This window comes from Zychaea mexicana (assembly GCF_025766255.1).
Source record: "Zychaea mexicana strain RSA 1403 chromosome Unknown BDB00scaffold_58, whole genome shotgun sequence".
Lineage (NCBI taxonomy): Eukaryota > Fungi > Mucoromycota > Mucoromycetes > Mucorales > Lichtheimiaceae > Zychaea > Zychaea mexicana.
Genome location: NW_026516721.1, coordinates 38,816 through 55,610, shown reverse-complemented (window position 1 = coordinate 55,610; position 16,795 = coordinate 38,816). Strand labels below are relative to the sequence as shown.

General features: G+C 42.2%; 7 protein-coding genes across 7 annotated transcripts; 3 read left to right on the top strand and 4 right to left on the bottom strand.

Moving 5' to 3' along the window:
- Window positions 1–179: 179 nt before the first annotated feature.
- Window positions 180–2,092, bottom strand: BDB00DRAFT_832874 (HbrB-like-domain-containing protein). Its single transcript, XM_053124232.1, has 3 exons — window positions 1,026–2,092; window positions 642–949; window positions 180–569 (listed from the first exon to the last, which is right to left on the bottom strand). Exons 1-3 carry the CDS (start codon window positions 1,964–1,966, stop codon window positions 310–312), a joined length of 1,509 nt encoding a protein of 502 aa, XP_052977671.1. The 5' UTR covers window positions 1,967–2,092; the 3' UTR covers window positions 180–309.
- Window positions 2,093–4,444, bottom strand: BDB00DRAFT_832871 (uncharacterized protein). Its single transcript, XM_053124231.1, has 5 exons — window positions 4,100–4,444; window positions 3,453–3,980; window positions 2,993–3,361; window positions 2,794–2,918; window positions 2,093–2,689 (listed from the first exon to the last, which is right to left on the bottom strand). The coding sequence occupies exons 1-5, from the start codon at window positions 4,307–4,309 to the stop codon at window positions 2,155–2,157; spliced, it is 1,767 nt and encodes a 588-aa protein (XP_052977670.1). The 5' UTR covers window positions 4,310–4,444; the 3' UTR covers window positions 2,093–2,154.
- A 148-nt stretch (window positions 4,445–4,592) lies between these two features.
- Window positions 4,593–5,193, top strand: BDB00DRAFT_832870 (uncharacterized protein). Its single transcript, XM_053124230.1, has 2 exons — window positions 4,593–4,932; window positions 5,050–5,193. Exon 1 carries the CDS (start codon window positions 4,702–4,704, stop codon window positions 4,891–4,893), a length of 192 nt encoding a protein of 63 aa, XP_052977669.1. The 5' UTR covers window positions 4,593–4,701; the 3' UTR covers window positions 4,894–4,932; window positions 5,050–5,193.
- Window positions 5,194–9,271: 4,078 nt separating this feature from the next.
- Window positions 9,272–10,408, top strand: BDB00DRAFT_913221 (velvet factor-domain-containing protein; the record flags this gene model as incomplete). The annotated part of the gene is made up of 4 exons (XM_053128678.1): window positions 9,272–9,457; window positions 9,579–9,970; window positions 10,106–10,169; window positions 10,295–10,408. Coding segments are annotated over exons 2-4 (507 nt in total), but the record flags the coding sequence as incomplete, so codon positions are not given.
- A 257-nt stretch (window positions 10,409–10,665) lies between these two features.
- Window positions 10,666–11,995, top strand: BDB00DRAFT_489187 (uncharacterized protein). The gene is made up of 2 exons (XM_053117576.1): window positions 10,666–10,885; window positions 10,958–11,995. Exons 1-2 carry the CDS (start codon window positions 10,780–10,782, stop codon window positions 11,728–11,730), a joined length of 879 nt encoding a protein of 292 aa, XP_052977667.1. The 5' UTR covers window positions 10,666–10,779; the 3' UTR covers window positions 11,731–11,995.
- A 55-nt stretch (window positions 11,996–12,050) lies between these two features.
- On the bottom strand, window positions 12,051–13,268 carry BDB00DRAFT_489179 (uncharacterized protein). Its single transcript, XM_053117575.1, has 2 exons — window positions 12,707–13,268; window positions 12,051–12,615 (listed from the first exon to the last, which is right to left on the bottom strand). Exons 1-2 carry the CDS (start codon window positions 12,921–12,923, stop codon window positions 12,371–12,373), a joined length of 462 nt encoding a protein of 153 aa, XP_052977666.1. The 5' UTR covers window positions 12,924–13,268; the 3' UTR covers window positions 12,051–12,370.
- Window positions 13,269–13,452: 184 nt separating this feature from the next.
- Window positions 13,453–16,289, bottom strand: BDB00DRAFT_874299 (major facilitator superfamily domain-containing protein; the record flags this gene model as incomplete). Its single annotated transcript, XM_053127211.1, has 13 exons — window positions 13,453–13,806; window positions 13,876–13,950; window positions 14,073–14,105; window positions 14,193–14,281; window positions 14,364–14,395; window positions 14,460–14,584; window positions 14,652–14,694; window positions 14,767–14,840; window positions 14,921–15,240; window positions 15,326–15,410; window positions 15,489–15,642; window positions 15,720–15,766; window positions 15,840–16,289. The coding sequence occupies 13 exons, from the start codon at window positions 16,287–16,289 to the stop codon at window positions 13,453–13,455; spliced, it is 1,881 nt and encodes a 626-aa protein (XP_052977665.1).
- Window positions 16,290–16,795: the final 506 nt, after the last annotated feature.

Genomic DNA, 16,795 nt, shown 5'->3' with positions numbered 1-16,795 from the left:
TGTGCATATTTTTCCCTCTCCACACTTGTTCTTCGGGGCCGTCTTGGAACGATAAGTAGTACCCACTCTCGCTTATTTTTTTACAGCATGGTGATGATAAAAGTGGCAATTCAGAAATTCCCATTAATTCAGTTGACTGAGTCTACAGAGAGCCACCTGCTCTTCCTATAGTTCGATGGAAACCGACATGCCCGAAGGTTTTGCGCGTCCCGGTTAGCCGGACGACGAGCAATTGATAGCCTTCAATCCATTTCAATACAAAACAGTCTCAAATAGAACAAAAAGTTATATATTGTAGAGTTTTTTTCTCTATGTGAGCGTGCCGAAAATTTGATTCGAAGTTTCAGATGATTGCCCAGACCCTGCTTTGCGAACACCTGCAAAGCCTCGTCTATCTCCTTTTGTCATCATGATCTTCCAATTGGCTTTGAGACTGGAAAGAACCCGTTCGATCTCTTCGTTATGATCGGGTGCAGAGGCCAAGAGCGAAGTCATTTGCAGCATTTTTGCTGCTGTCGCCGCGGGGTTTTGTGAAGACCCAAAATCCGTAAATAGTTTTGCAAATACATCTAATAAGCATAAATGTGAGTAATGCGTATAACTGCGTGTGTAGTATGAACGGGATTTTTATACTCCTGTACCTTCTAGGCGTTTTGTTTGTAATAAGATGACATTATCTCTGAAACTTCGCAGTGCCATGTTACGGACATTCCACATTTCAGCTTCGTCCAGTGTTCGGTAACGCATGTCCGTGCGAAGGGGCAAAAAGACGGCTTCAAAGTAAGGTAATGCGTAGGTGAAAAAGAACGACCATTGTTCAACGAGTCGGTCCAATAATTTTTCATCGGTAACACCCAACATTTTTGCATTCAATGTAAACATGCCGTCCCGCAGCAGTCCTTCGATATCGCTGTACAGCTGTGGAGATATTGGATCCGATAAGCAACGCCTATTTGACAAAGCAAAAATTTTGAGCTAAGCTGGCCAGCTTCTTTTACTCTTTCCTAGTCCTATATTTCGCATACCGTAAAAGCTCGTTTAGATCTTCAATGTTTCCCTTAACTCCCTCGCCGTTAAATAAAGGAAGAACACGGACGCATAGTGTTTGCCATACGTCGCCTTGCGGATTAGATATTGGTAGAGGTGGTATTGTAGGGGCACCGCCAGTTCCTGCGGCGGTAGAAGCTGCTCCACCAACGACAGACGGCGCATTGCTGGTCACAGTTATACTACTGACGCTCCCTTGCCGGATATAAGGGTGGCCAGGAGGTCCACCTGCTACTGACGTTGTGGAAGGATGATGTCGATGATGACTATATGGGCCTGGACCACCACTACTGCTACTTGCTGCATTCGTGTTGTTTGATGCTGAAAAATAGAAACTGGAAGGGTTCATACTGCTCGCTGTTGGCGATGACGGTGAGCTGATCATGGTATCGTCGCCTCGCATATATTGAGTTGACTTTTCCATATCACGAGTAATCGATTTGGCGTCGAGCGCATTAAGAGATTTATGTATGCTAGGTGAAGTCACGGGTGAAGTGGGTCGCTGTTGATAGGTGGTTGTGATAGTAGTAGTAGTCGTGTTGTTGCTTTGCAACGATATTGTGCGATCGAGTGGTATAGAGCTAATACCACTACTGCTATTGATGCCATTGTTGTTGTTATTGCCAGTGAAAGATCCATGACGCGGTAGATGTTGAAGTGGAGGTGGCGGCGATCGTAAACTGTGTCGTTTCGTCTGACTGCCTCCACCGCTAGGAGGAGACCGTATAGTTGGTGTGGTAGCAGATAATGAGCGAGTTGGGACAGGTGGTAAAGGTTGTTGTGCAATTGCTCCACCTACTGGCGTTGCAGACGTCGGACTGATGCTGCTTGGAAAATTCGCAGAGGTTGGCGTTGCACGATCCAAGTAGTTTGACAATGATGAGGAGGAGTTTGACGATGGGGAGAGTGGAGAGTCCATTTTTCTTTTTGTGGACGTTTTAATTAGTAGCTGGACGAGGGGTGGGTGGGTGAGAGGGACGATGACAACAGAAGAAAGGGAGCGGCTTTATTCTCCCTTGTTTTCAAGGAGGAGTGGGTACTTTGAGGTCGGCATGAGAATTTATTACGATGTTGTCAACTTAAATTCTTTTATCTGAAGTTTATTTTTTATAGCTTTCTTTTCTTCTCATTTACTGTGTACTGCTTTCCAGAAAAGACCCATTCGTCACCATCGATCCGACGTGCTTCCAACGTTGCATGGTCAGATGAAGAGTCTGGTGTCGTCGGCTCAAGAGAAAAGGAAGATCCCTCGACTTGAATACGGTCTCTTTTGAGCGCGTCTTCTTGTGCCTTTTTGTTTGCTGCTTGCAGTTCATCCCCCAGTGATCCCGGCGTGTGCGTTTGTGAAAGTCTGCGTTTCCATTCTCGCTCCTCCGCTTCTTCTTGTGCCATCCGTTGCAACTTGTCAGTTAACGAGCTGGTTGCTCCTCCTGATGATCTTGTCCAGAAGTCACCTTCTTCCCATTGACTCGGCAATTTGGCAGGACTCTTGCCTTTTCTTGCTGTACTACTAATCGAGCTTCGTAGTGGCGTGCTTTGCAAGGGAGTGCTTCTCGATTCCTGACCTATAACAGTCGATTGCTTTTTTGCAGCTTGTATTTCTTCCCAGAACTTGTTGTTTATCTTGCTACCGTTTGGGCTTCTGCGTGTCATCAACCATCAGCACGTCCCAACGCAAATGTGTGTGATAATGGAGTTAGCGTTGATGAAAAGAATGATTACATAATTCTATAATCTGTAGCTTACCGATATGTAGCAGTCGAGCGCAGTCTGGCTGTGGGTATGTCATCTAGTACATCTCGCATCACTCTAGTGGGTGTACTGGATTCGGCTTGGTGCGTAGTAGCTGGAGGCGAGCGAGAAATTGGAGTCTATGTGGCCAAAAGAAGTATGCATCTGTCTAAGTAAAACGGATGTACGCATCTAAGCAGTATTATATAGTAACCTTATTAGACCGCATTGATTGGCGCCGTCTAAAGCTTTGTGCAGATGTGGATGGTGCTAGTGCCGGTGGGGGTGGAGGTGGTGGTGGCGGTGGTGGCGCAGATGGTGGTGCAATGATTGGCTCACCAAATGATTTTGCTATAGAAACCATTGATCGAGGTTGTATAGCTGGGGATGATTGAGATCGCATTGGAGAAGGTTGTGGAGACTGTTGTGGTGAGGGGTGTTCAATTAGAGAGTGTGGGCCCGAGTCTCGTCGAGTGCTGCGCAACGGAGAAGTTTTGAGTGACTCGAGCGTACGGTGTTGTCGTGCTGTTGTAGTTTTGGTTGCGAATGTTGAAGCATCGAGAGGCTGTGCAAGAGTCTTGGTCTAAAAGACAATGCCTGAGTATTAGAGAAAACCATCCTATTTTTTTTCACCCACCCGATCAAAGACACTCATTTTGATCATACTAACTTACAATGTTCCTGATTTCCTCAAGCCGTTCCTGGAGTCTATCGAGGCGCTCAAGCTCTCTGCTGCCTTTTAGTCCGGTGTGTAATGCGTCTGATTGTGTCATTGTTACTGCAACTGGTCTCGGCCTGAGCGAATGCCGTACAGGCGAACGATAGGCAGGTAGTATTTCTTCTCGTGGGTCACCCGATAAGACGTCATTTTCACGATCTTCCAACATACAGATCGACGAACGGTTTGAGGGAGCTACAGATCCTTCCAGCGACGGCGTCGGTGCTCTGGAGTCAATGCTCTGCGATGCTGATCCAAATATAGATTCACGGTATCGAAGTGGAGAACGCGGTACTGATGACGAGGGCATTATTTGAGGACGGTCTTCATCAAAGCTAGCGTCACGATACAGTGAATGCCGTTCAAGAACCGGTGTTAAGGAAGTGCTGTTTTCGCTGAGATCGTCTCCGATCCTGCTTCCGCTAGATTGCCGTCGTCGTACTGAAGGAATCAACTCAGGACGTCGTTTAGTGATTTTGTTGCCCTAATCATCGCGTGTAAGAGATGTGTAAATATATATCGTATATGGAATAGATCGTTGCAATCTACGATCAATAATATGGTTGCTGTTGCCGTTTTTCCTCGCTGAGAGCTTAATTTTACCTCTACTCTTTTTGGTGTTGAACCAGAAGTCCATTTCGAAAAAGATCCAAACAAACGTTGCCAGTCGCGTGTTCCTTCTCGTTTTGCATATCGAACGGCATCGACAAGGGGAGATAATGCACTTAGGACAGACGCATTGTCGGCCGGTGTCTCTGGCTGATCGTAAACAAAGTCGTCATATATATTCTTGCGGTGACTGGTGCTAGTCATGTTGATTCAGGATGTCGTTACGGAAGAGTGAATTAGATAAATTTTAAAAAAAGAAGAAAGAGAGAAGAAGAAGTATGGGCGCAATATGCTGCTGTAATATCGAGGCAGGCGTCAACCTTTAAAAAACAAAGAAATAAAGAGACGCGTCGTTTTTTACCATCGGCAAACACAATGAAAAGACTCCGGCTCACGACATTGCCGCGTGACACGAAAATGTAATAAAGCAGCAGCACATACTACATAGCATCAAACGGGCTGGTCTTACAGTAGTATGTTACTTATTGAGAGAGAGAGCAAGATAAGCTGTCATCACGCAGGTCTTATAAAGGTGTTTTGAAAGTTTATCGACGCATGGAAGAAAATCGTTCCTCTTCGTAAACACCCGAAGTACCATGGACAGATGTATACAACATAGTAGCTACAACAAGCGAATAGGGGGGTTAAGAAATATGCTTCCTTTAGAGTTACTTGGCTTCCTTTCCGGCGGCGCTCTCATTTTTTTCAGCAGTAGGCTGTCCCTTCTTCTTGACATCTTGTTTTTTGGTAGTCTGAGTGTCGCTTTGCGCGGCCTTCTTCTTCGATGACTTTGGAGACGACGTTGTCTTGTTAGCGCTACTTGATTGCTATGTGTAATCATTATTATATGTCAATTAATACAGATATCCTTTTAACATTGGCACTATACGCTACGGACTCAAAAAGACTATCGAATCTTTTGCTACTATCTTTGGCTGACATACTTTCTTGGTCATGTCTTATGATGGGAACGACGGTTTGTATGAAGCCTATAGTATGAGACGGCAAAAAATGCGGAAATAACTGAAGTTGTTGTAGTATGATCAGGAAGGATTTAGGCTTAGCTACAGTGGCATGCTTGCTTGAAGTGCTCTTTTTATATGTTTCTTTAGCGCGTGAGAATTGAGCTCACTCCCTTATTATTACATACCAATCATATCCAGTATTTGCCAAGCTGTAAAGCGGCTATGAGAGCTTGGTAGTCTGCTAGCAAAAGGACCCTGCCCCTTGTTGATATTTTATGTTGTTGATACTTTCCTTGTTGTATCATGATCAAATTAAGCAAAAATCCAGATGATTGGTTCCTTTTCTTCCTTAAATGACGGAACGGGCCATTTACGGCCGAGTCAGGATAATGTATTGAGCCAAAATCCACAAAACTATAAAGAACATGCTATCCTCCTATCATCATCCTTGATAGCGACTCACAGCAGTATTCATCGGAAGGTAACTTCAATATTAGTTTGTCAGTTTTGCCTTACTGCTACTGGATAATGCTATGTGCGTTAAACATGAATTTTAGTAAGGATGTTTTTGCATGAATACATATAAGAAGCAATATCATTATAACAGTCATCGACGAGCATCTATCATCCATATCAGCAATCTCCTATAGCTATTAGTAATTCATTATACAGACTAGCTATATTCTGCTACATAATAAGTAATACAGCTGTTCATTTATTGAATAACCAATGCAAGTAATGACTTATGCGTCACCCCATAACACGCGTGGTAATGTCCCCAATTACTGGTCTGTATTGCTTTATAAATTAGGCTCATGGATTTGCCCAGAAACAGGATCTTTCTCTGCAATGGAGTCAATAAGGCATTGCTGAAAATTCAAATTTTGATAGTTTCAAAACAGAATCTATCCATACAGTATGTAGATACGCTTTCAGATATATATCTTTATGGACTAGTAAGAAGTACGCCGTGGTTTTTTTTGGTAGCAACATGATTTGCTATGGCTGAGGTAGGCTTCATCGAATCGAAAGCTATACATGCAAAAAAAAAGGTTGAAGAAAACCCGAGATGCATCAACAATAACGATTGGCGAAGGTTGATCTACTGCCTTCTGTACGTGCTCGAAAAGCAGCTGTGAGTGCTTGTCAGAGCTGTTGTGTAGGCCATTAATTTTTTACAATGCGACTAATAACAGCGTCGCCTTTAACGAGATACACAGCATAATATTATGCAGTAACTTTTACATATACAATGGCTTTAGTGCGTGTGTAAGTGTGTGGGAAAACGTCCGTACTCTGATACTTTTAAAGAAATAAGGACTGTTTATATGTCTACTATAGCACATACACCACCAGGTGCGGCACAGGAAAGAGGAAGAAGGGACAAGTAAAGCATTTCCCTTCACACGGATATCAATCTTCTACTGGTTCTGTACCTACGTTTATGTAACAAAGAAATAACGCCGTCGTTTAACTTAGGACTACAGTATTACAATCGTTTCGTTATCACAAATTCATGTATCATCTGTCGATTGATTTTGATACAATTATTCCCTTCTTTTACTTGTTTGTGTACTGTATGTACAGTGTAACGTCTTAGTTTGTGTAAGAGTTACGAATCCCGTTTAATAGGATGGATAGTATAAGAAAAGCTGATAAATGTGGATGAAATGCTAAGTATTAAGCAAAAGAGATGAAATAGAAGTGTGGGAGTTCAACAACCAGGAATTATTACGTCTGGAGCCACAAAAGACAATCCTTTTGATAGGAAAGGGAAAAGCTAAAGTTAAGAGAAAGAGAAGCTAAAGAACTGAACTGTTTATTATTCAATACAAAATATTGGTCTATTTATACTAATTCTAATACACTATCTATATCTAATCTAATTGGTGCCTGATCCAATGGATACCGCAGTAGTGCGAAATGGTTTTGCACCTGGTGTGAGTTGGTTTTGCACTCGCAGTAAGAGTGGTGTTGCGCAGTAAGCGTATTGTTGCGGGTGTGAGATAAATTTGCACTCATAGTTACACCAAGTCTGTGATGAAAATGATAGAGAGTAAACTGACAGATAGTGATACAAGTAGATTACAAAGCCAATACTAAGGGGAAGAGCCCGTTTATTGATACGAATGTATTGGGGACAACAAGGTAGGTTACAACAGTACATGCGGGTTTCATATGCTAGTATGCCACTTTTATGCAGAAATCTTGATTGCGGTTATATCTCCTTGTTACAATTGGTTAACAGCTCACATGGTACACGTTCTTTGAAACGCTCTACAGCGCTGCACACTTAATGGAGCGTAACTTGGGAAACAAATCAGTGTGTAGGCTTCCACGCTTAGTATTAGGTATATGCTTTCTCGTCGTCTTCAACTTGCCAACTCCATAGCTATGTAATTTACTACAGGAAAATCACTATCACAAACTGATACGGTGAATACACTGTGCAATGTAGAATGAATTTCTCCTTTTTTTAAGTTGATACGTTGATTATATACTTATAAGAAAGTAACGAGTGTTTCTAGTCATCAACTTGAGAAGTAATATTTAGAATCTAATGTATGTACTACACCATATGGTTGATCCTTTTTATAAACTCTATCCAGTCTGTGGGAACTTTGTGTATCCCCAAAGAAACTATCTGGATTTGGTATCGATCAACGAGTTCCCAGTGACCCTAGGTCTTGTTTGCACGTATGTCATATTATATAACATTATCTTGTGTACCGCCTTTTCTTTTTCGAGAAGTACCTTATATTCAGGTGCTGAGTTGGTATTAGGTGAGATCACCTCATCGCGCGTGCAACATAAAAAACTATCTGGTTGATACCAATTTATGAAGTATTTCCTCTCTTCCCTAAAATGCTTGTACGATGACGATATTCAAACAAAAGAGAATCAGGGGCGGGGGTACACGTAAGGGGGTCGTGTGCGGTACTTGATGCTGCTGTGTACCGTCACCATTCGGTGAGATGCGATTAGCTGATGCATATTTAACTATAGTTCCGATCCAAACGGTGGTCACAATCGGCTAAAGGGGAGTGCAGAACCGTTTCCCTCCGCTGTCTCTCAATACACGAACGACACTAGTGCTTTCCAGAGACATGAAGTGTGACGTAGGTACGAAAGAGATGACACGGCAGCCGCAGTTCATACAAGTCCTCCTCCCCTATAAAAGGAGGGATTAGCCTTTGACCTTCGCAATACATACTCCAACAAACCTTAAACAGCACCAATGAAATCCTCTTTTAATTGAAGTGTTTCATTTTTAATTTCAAGACAACCTCCTGAAAAAATGCTGTGTCCCAATTCCCGCAGCAGTGTAGTAACTGAGCCAACGACTAGACGTTCGCATTGGCTGAAGACTAGGGTTTGGCTGCGCTTAAACTTGCTTGGCAGAGCAATTATAGTATCATTCTCGATTCTTCCGCGAACTGACCAGATTTCCCCCTGTAATGTGTAGCTGGGGCTCTGTTGATTTCCTACATACCCTTTTTGGGGGACATTGCGTGTAACCCCCTGAGATAACATGTAAAAGAAGCCCTAAGGAAAAGCTGCCCCGGATACAGAGAGGAGACTGGTAGGTTTCTCTTGCAGCAGCCGTGATGATCCATGACATATATATGCTCTTGATGCCCTTTTAAGGCAATTTCGATCGAGATTGAGATTTAAAAGGGGCGCGGTGGTAACTGTGGGTAAGGGTCGGTATAGCCTTATTTATTTTTAAGCAACGACCGCTGAGAGGCGGTGTTTATCGTGACAATCGAGAAAATTCTAATTGTTACACGGTGTAACCATATACGGAAATGCTCCCCATAAGTTCGTCTTTTCGTGTTGCACTCAAAACATCCAATTGGTCGGCAAAATGCAAAGAGACACATTTACAGCGCCCTTCATCTGCCAAAAGTCTAGGTTTTCCAGCAACCAGAAGTTCATACAGCCCAGCGGAAAAAAAATTACTAGAGATGTGCTGAATTACCAGCTATTATTAGGTGTTGAATGCGTTAGCCTCATATTATCTTGCCTTTTTTTTCCCTCCCAATCGGGTTACAAACAACACTAGCGATTTTATTCGTCGCTTGCACCCTTTTTCCCCTTCTTCCTTGCTTTTGCTTACTTCTGGTTTTTTGTCCCTCTCTAGCAAAACAAGCAAGTGAGAAAAAATAACCAGAAATCTCCCCCGAGTCTGGCCCTTGTATGAGCCATTTGGACTGGTCGCAACCGCTTAATTTGGCAGGCCAGACCTGTTCACGTCTACCCGCGTAAGCTTTTTTCGAAATCTACCTTCTAATCTCGGAATCGCTAATGACAAGAAATAGCTCATTCGAACTGATCATTCGACAACAGCCGGTGCGATCTCGTATGTGTGGCGTTGGAGAACGAGGTAATAGAAATGTCATGTTTTATATGCAGTGCTTGATCTTTTAATATGTGTTGCCGATATAAGGGAACTAACATGTTTGCTCGTACTATTTCTCTCGTGTACATCGTTTGGGCTTACAAAGTTGATCGGAGACCCATTGATCCCCCTCCAATCGTACAGTTGAAGCTGATTGGGCAAACGAACGATGAAACGTGAGTTGTTCATACTGGAGTGCGACGTTTGGCACCATTATCCGGTTCAATCGTGTTTTGTTTTTACTTACCTTTCCTTTAGTTTGCAGAATCTCTCTCCTTACATATTTATGACGGCTGTACTCGTACCTGCTGGAGACGAAACGGACGAACCGCCGCGAATTGACTTTCACAGCAAACTGACGATAGGAAGAACAGTCTCATCGCTATACTTGCTACGTGACCTTGATGACACGGAAGGAGCCTTTTTCGCGTTTTCCGATATCTCAGTTCGCGTTGATGGTTACTATCGCTTGCGAATGTGCCTTTTTGAGATAGTGGAGTAATGAATCTTGTTATGACCCGAAGCTACTATACGCTACAAAGTATAAAGATATTCGCTAACAGCAAAGCCTTTCTCTTTCTTGCTCCCTGTCTCTTTCTTTCTATGCTCTCACTACTCGTCACGCGTCTACAGATCCGGCGTTCATTACCGACGAGGGGTGCTTACAGATCCATTCACAGTGTACTCTGCTAAGAAGGTAAAAGAACTATCGTACAATTTATTTAGTATTCTTATTCTTTTAGCAAAAGCTTATTATTCTTTTCGATAACACGTAGTTTTCTCACTATGTCACACTTCTTTTTCTATCGCTGTCAACTCTAGTTTCCTGGAATGCACTTGTCATGTCCTCTTGCACGGCACTTCGCACAGCAGGGTTTGAAAATTCGTATACGCAAAGAATCACGTAAGAGAGGCACAGGGAGCCGACGACAGTCGCGAGATAACGATGACGACGACGACGGCGGTAAGGAAAGCTTTTCTGATTTTCACTTCCAAAAGAGAGCATTACTGACTTTAGTAGAAGATAGCAGCAGCGATGATCGGGCTGGGTCAGCAACGCATGACGCAGAAGAATCATCTTCGCCGCTTAATACAACACCACCATTCGATGACAGACGTTTCCCACCAGAACTTGGATTATATTCACAATCATCGGCGAACAGCAGTAAAACCAATTCAGCATATCGACGGGTTAGCAATGGTAACGAAATTTCCATTATTGATATTGAGATGTCGTAGTAACAGCTGTTGACGGCCCATTACATCCTTACGATGATCATATAGTTGAATCATCATCCAGTGGAAAGATGCTACGGCTAATAGCAAGCGATACAACAACTTCAAGATCGAATATAACGTCATATTCCTCCTCGAGTACTCAAGAAACACTGGAACGAGCGCCTATTCACCAAGGTAAAGGCCTTTTAACTTGCATTTGGATAACAATTCCCAGTTAAACGACTTTACATTATATCACTTGTTTAGATGTCGGAGCTTTCAAGATCAATGTGGCTAGCTTACTACATCCAAGTTCACCAGACGATCCAACGTCGATTATTAGCAATAACATGATCCACCCATCAACTACTACACCGTCATCTTTGTCCCCTTTTATATTGACCAACAATGATGCGCTACGATATCCCTTGACCCATGCTTCGCGTAGAATCGAAACTCAACAACCACATTCACAACAATTACCTGCGACACCACCTTATTGGCGACTACCACCTCTTACGTACGACAGCAATTTTACCCCCACCGCTACCAGCGGTTCCAGCACTACCGACAACATTCCATCAGTATGTCAAGCATCGTATGAGCAATCTCATAGGCCTGAAGCTCGCAATACCCAACAACAGCACCATCATCATAATCATTCACAACATTACGAGGCTTCAAACTTACTTGCTTCTTCCTCGTCACGAAGAGAATCGTCGTCCTCGTCGTCAAACCCATCTTTAGCATCATTGCATAATATCGATCAAAACCATCAACATCAGCAACAAATGCAACATTCGCTACAACGACCTTCCGCAACAGTAACAGCAGCTGGATCAGTAGTATCTAGCAACAAACAGAGTGCAGCATCATCCTCATTAGAAGCTCCTCCAGATCGACCCGAGCTAATTTTGCGTACGCGACCAATTCTGAACGCCGGTCGTCACTCGCAAGAGGATGTGGTTCTTCCCTCTTTACGAGAACAGTTAGGTGGATTGGCTCCTCCGCCTGACGAAGACGAAAACAACAGTGGTTGAAAGCGACACCACTTTCGAAGCGTCCAAATTGCAAACTAATCAGATGTAATCATGCCATATTCAGAACATCATCAGCATCCAACTTACTGCTACTTACCACCATTCAACCGACTTGCTACGATTCAAACGTTTCCTTCACAATCACGCCTATGATACTATCAACAACGACAACACCAGTCGTATTAAAGATCAAGAACAAGAAACGAAAAATTACTATTATTACGGAACACATAACAACACTCTTCACTAGATACAAACTTCACAACGCTAGTGCTGCACACACAACAACAACAACAACATCATCATCATCAAAGGTTATATACGGTGACACATAAACTTACGTGGGGAATTTTACTGCTCGGCCACTTTTCAACTATACGAAAATTTCTTTATCTTCCTGCATGAATTTTTGCTAATAATACATTCGTGTTTGTACATCTGCATGGGACACACATTTTTTAAGAAATAAGGATACATTGTAAGCTTTATTTACGCTTAAGAATACAAAACAAAGAGGATTAAATATTAGCTTGGTTGGATTTAAATCCAATTACTATGTTAAAAAATATAGCAAAATATATATACATAGAAATTGCACCCTTCTTTGCCTGTCAAAGGAAGCGAAGAAATAGTATTATTCTCATCCTTGCTGCTGCGGTGATGACGATGGTGATGATGAGGATGTTCTATTTTCCATAGAAGCTTGCTCTGCTGCTAACCGCGAGCGCGCATGTTGTTCTTTCTGTTGTTGTTCTTGTTTCAATTTTTCTGTTTCTGCACGGAATCGCTGTTCACGATCACTGTACTGATCGCTGTAAAACCCTTCTTCATTACCGTCAGTATGTGAAGCAGCTGGGGTGGGTCGATGTGTTCGTTTACCATATGCTAATAAAAGTAATTTGACGTTTTGGAATGAGTGATTATGTACTTGAAGGCATAAAAGGGTCTTTAATATTGACGTCTGTTATTTCATTACCCCAAGCGCCTGCATAAATCGTTCCTGCTGCTGCCATGGCAATCCCACCACGACGAGCAAAGATCTTAATTTTGTTCAATTTCTCGGCATGTTCCGAAGATCCAGGCGGACCAATTGCCATAGGCTCTAAGCGGTCTAAAATGACCTTAATGCCGTACACCGAAGCTCCTCCGATGAGTGCCAATAGTAATGGAGGTAAACGAGGAATCATGGACATGGTGTAGAGTTGCTGTTTCTTTCTCTTCAAGTCGCTTCTGAGTTTATATATAACTTTAGCGTGTAATTAGCGTCATTGCCACGTCTCATTCGACCAGTATCGATTATTGCATAGCAATAATCTATGTCTTCTTAGTTTGCGCTGGTCGCCTGCTTCTTGTGCATAAATCGGTCATGGTTATTTTCATGTGCATGCCCCACAGGTCGTCTGATGAATTACCCCACTAACCCATTATGTCGTAATTTGCCAACAAACATAGACCGACCATCATCCATGGGTTGCCACATAATAAAGCGTGTGTATAAATGCTCGAATATAAATAACTTATTATGGGATGATCCTCATTACGTTTGACTACGACAACAATTAATAGGTTGCAAAGGCGACATAGGCTCTTGGAAATTAATAATGGTAAAATAATAAAAGAAGTAGAAGAACATAGTGGTGGTATAATTATTATGCTACAGATTTTTGTTGATGTTGGTTATAATCTTGCGCTTTCTTTTGCCTCTGTTCTGTTCTTGGGCGCCTAGTTCTGATTTGCGTCTTTGTCTGCTCTAGTATGTACAACTTCTGCTGGCAATGTTCTTGTGGTCAATTCACCGGCTTCTACATCAACGTCTGAGGATATTTTCTCGTCTTGTGCTACCACAACTGCCTTCTTCTGTTGGTCCTCATCGTCTTCGCTCCGATGACGTCCAAGGAATCTTATCTTTTTGATGAAAAGTGTTGCAACAAATCCCAAACCAGCTGCTACCAAGGGGAGAATGAAGACGTTATTCAGGGCTTGCATATAACATCTGATAACGCTTTCTCGAACACCGTCAGGGAGGTCATGGATGTATATATAGTTACTGAGAGCGTCGTACTCTTCAGCAATGGCCTATTAATAAAATGGCAACAAAATAAATATTCTGAAAATAATGGCTCTGAGGCTTCCTACACAACTTACAAGTTCTTCTGACGTGAGGTTTGTAAATTGGTATGTTAAGAACAGCTGGAACAGCGCTTGAAAGATCGCGATTCCCTAATTCGGTAGTCATCATAGTGCGTGTGAAAAAAAAGCCCGGTTAAGCAGTTTTTCCAGAAGGTGCAAAGAAAAAAAAATCCCACAGTGTGGCTGCAAATCACAAAGCAAGTTCATCTTACCACTGAAGATGCAAGCATCATAAAAAAGTTGAGCTGATTATGCAATGAAAAACAAATTAGAATTGTTGCTGACAACGTGGGAGGCAGTATATGCAAGTGTGTGGGAGATGACACGCTTACCAGTGCTGTGGCTACTGCCATATATTCTTTGGGTGCTATTTTCTGTACCGACAAAATAGCGTTTTGTTGTGATAATCCAAACGCCAAACCTATGCCAATAATACTCTGTTATTCAAGGATGATACCACTATAAGCAGATGTGATGACACAAACTCTCTGCTTGATCTTTACCACAGAAAACCAGGTAACCAGCTTGCTGACCCCTAAGAATCGACGAATTAAATATTATGCTTTTCATACTTTGATAATTGTAATTAAAAAGCTTACCAGTTACTGTTCTCATTCACAGTGTAAAACAGGCCATAGCCCAGCAGATTGGAAGCTGATGCAACAACAAGAAAATATTTCATATTGAACATATTGACCCAGTAAAAAGCTGCTTCCAACAGATCCTACGATTAATAGCGCCATATAGGGAATTAGGCGAACTCCAGATGCTGTGCTACTTGCGCCGAATACCGACTGATATAGGACCGGGCCAAAGTATAAAGTTCCGATGAAGCTATATGATCCGCCAGTTATTCTAGCGTTAGTGGATACACCAAAAGGTGGCACTTTCTTCTTTGTGTCCTACCTCAAACCGAGACACATAGCATAGATGTAAACCGTCAAAATAGCAGGATTGAGAACAACTTGTGCAGGCATAAGCTGTTTCCAAAAACCAGAAAGATTATATAAAGTTATTACGCTCGTCTGTATAGAATTCCCGGAACAGCTATTTTACTTACCGGTTCATGGGCAACCCAACCTTCAACGACAATAAGTCCAATGAGAGAAACTGCAGCAGCGATAAATGATGCATATGCATGTGGCGAGCTCCACCCGTATGAACTTCCCCAATTAAGTCCAAGCAAAAGACAGCAGACGAATGCCATTGAGAAGAGTACACCAAGCCAGTCAACTCGCTTAACCTTGGACCAGAGGCTACTTTTTGGGATATCTTTTGGTTCCTTGAACAGCAAGAAGGTGACGGAAAAGGAAAAGCCTCCCAAAATGACATTGAGCCAGAAATCCCAACGCCATGTCAGCTTGTCCACAAATGCTCCTCCTTTTTTTGATTGTTCAAAATGATAAAGTGTAAACACATGTGTCTATAATGTCTCTTTCGGTGCTAATCACCATCATGTACTTACCAATGAGAGGACCAATCACGCTCGAAAGGCCATAAACAACTGCAAGTGAGCTTTGAAGTTTTGGGCGTAAACGTAAGGGCGCAACCTATTACTTTGATTAACGATGATTGTCCCTTCTTTCTGCATTGTTATGACCTTTTTTGTTTTAAAAAAAATAACGTACATCTGCAATTATGACAAATAGCATGCTAAGAATGGCTCCGGCACCAAAACCCTGAACCGTGCGTCCAGCAATCAATCCGTTCATGGTAGGTGTAAGAGCATTAATGAGAGAGCCAACTGTAAAGAAAACCATGCCAAATAGTACAATTGGTTTTCTGAAAACATACAAATATGTGGACGAGAAATCAGTAAATATAAGCGTATACATATCATGCTTCAAGCTTTTTCTCACCTTCCAAACACATCTGAAAATTTGCCGGCGATTGCTTGTTGGGAATTCTATACGTTTATTTCTTTCAGTTTTAAAGTTCTTTTTTCTTTGCCTGTTATGATCTGTCAGGTAGGGCTTTACCATGGCAACGAGGTATGCGGTGGCTATCCACGTTTGATTTGCGATATCGTCTAGCTCTGTTGCTATAATGTTCATCGCTGGTGCGACTACGGTTGTGTTTAACGAAACCATGAACATGCCCATCAACAGACCAAACAGCAGGATGCCAAATTTTATTGATCGTATGATTCGCTGTTTCCGAGTAGCCGGAGATGCCTCTTGGTTGTATATCTTGCTAAATTTTTGTTCACCATCAACATCATCGTCATTATTCTTTCCGTATTTGGCGGTGGAGGCTTCTTTTTCTATGTCTATTATTGATGTTGTAGGGTGTGCTACTGGTTGATGCTGTGTAAAGCTCTTCTTTTGTGACAGTGTTGAAGTCGATTCGCTGACATCATTCTTGTTTTCATCGTACGAAGCGATGGTATTTGTGTCATTACTGCTGCTACTCTTGGTGATGTTCGCCATAGTTTTGTGATTTGTTTCTGGAAAGAAAGGGAAAAAGAAGATCCACTGTTTCAAAATTACATTATCCCCACCTTTTATACGGCCTTGGTCTTTGGAGCCAGTGATCTATTGTGTGTGCTACGACACACAAGTACAATGATAACTCTGGATAAAAGTTGCGCCGTCATCGCCAAAGCTCTTTTTCGCTCACACTCATCTCTTTTTCTTTAAAAACACACACTTCTTTACTGAGCGCTAGGTCCGTTTCTTGACCAGCTTTGTATAGGTAACTTTCATCGACAGATATTACAACAATGGTACTTATGAACTTACTTCCCTGAAGAGACAGGCAAAATATCTTTCTTTAAGAAAAAGTGTATATGTGCATTTTTATTTCAGACTATACTGTGTGATTTTTTAATGACTAATCATATCTTGTAGTAACAACGTAACAGTAATAACAGCAGCAGCGGCATCAGCCGGTAGGGCGCATACTGTTTAAGATGGAGGCATTTATAAGGAGCGGG

What these genes read in the sequence shown, in the direction of transcription:
- BDB00DRAFT_832874 (XM_053124232.1), bottom strand. Translation starts at nt 1,966, where the DNA reads ATGGACTCTCCACTCTCCCCATCGTCAAACTCCTCCTCATCATTGTCA. An exon ending in GATCTAAACGAGCTTTTACG is followed by an intron (nt 950 to 1,025) that starts GTATGCGAAATA and finishes TTTGTCAAATAG; the next exon opens with GCGTTGCTTATCGGATCCAA. An exon ending in ACAAACAAAACGCCTAGAAG is followed by an intron (nt 570 to 641) that starts GTACAGGAGTAT and finishes TATGCTTATTAG; the next exon opens with ATGTATTTGCAAAACTATTT.
- BDB00DRAFT_832871 (XM_053124231.1), bottom strand. Translation starts at nt 4,309, where the DNA reads ATGACTAGCACCAGTCACCGCAAGAATATATATGACGACTTTGTTTAC. An exon ending in CAACACCAAAAAGAGTAGAG is followed by an intron (nt 3,981 to 4,099) that starts GTAAAATTAAGC and finishes CGCGATGATTAG; the next exon opens with GGCAACAAAATCACTAAACG. An exon ending in TTGAGGAAATCAGGAACATT is followed by an intron (nt 3,362 to 3,452) that starts GTAAGTTAGTAT and finishes ATTGTCTTTTAG; the next exon opens with ACCAAGACTCTTGCACAGCC.
- BDB00DRAFT_832870 (XM_053124230.1), top strand. Translation starts at nt 4,702, where the DNA reads ATGGACAGATGTATACAACATAGTAGCTACAACAAGCGAATAGGGGGG.
- BDB00DRAFT_489187 (XM_053117576.1), top strand. Translation starts at nt 10,780, where the DNA reads ATGCTACGGCTAATAGCAAGCGATACAACAACTTCAAGATCGAATATA. An exon ending in ACGAGCGCCTATTCACCAAG is followed by an intron (nt 10,886 to 10,957) that starts GTAAAGGCCTTT and finishes TCACTTGTTTAG; the next exon opens with ATGTCGGAGCTTTCAAGATC.
- BDB00DRAFT_489179 (XM_053117575.1), bottom strand. Translation starts at nt 12,923, where the DNA reads ATGTCCATGATTCCTCGTTTACCTCCATTACTATTGGCACTCATCGGA. An exon ending in GATTTATGCAGGCGCTTGGG is followed by an intron (nt 12,616 to 12,706) that starts GTAATGAAATAA and finishes TACTTTTATTAG; the next exon opens with CATATGGTAAACGAACACAT.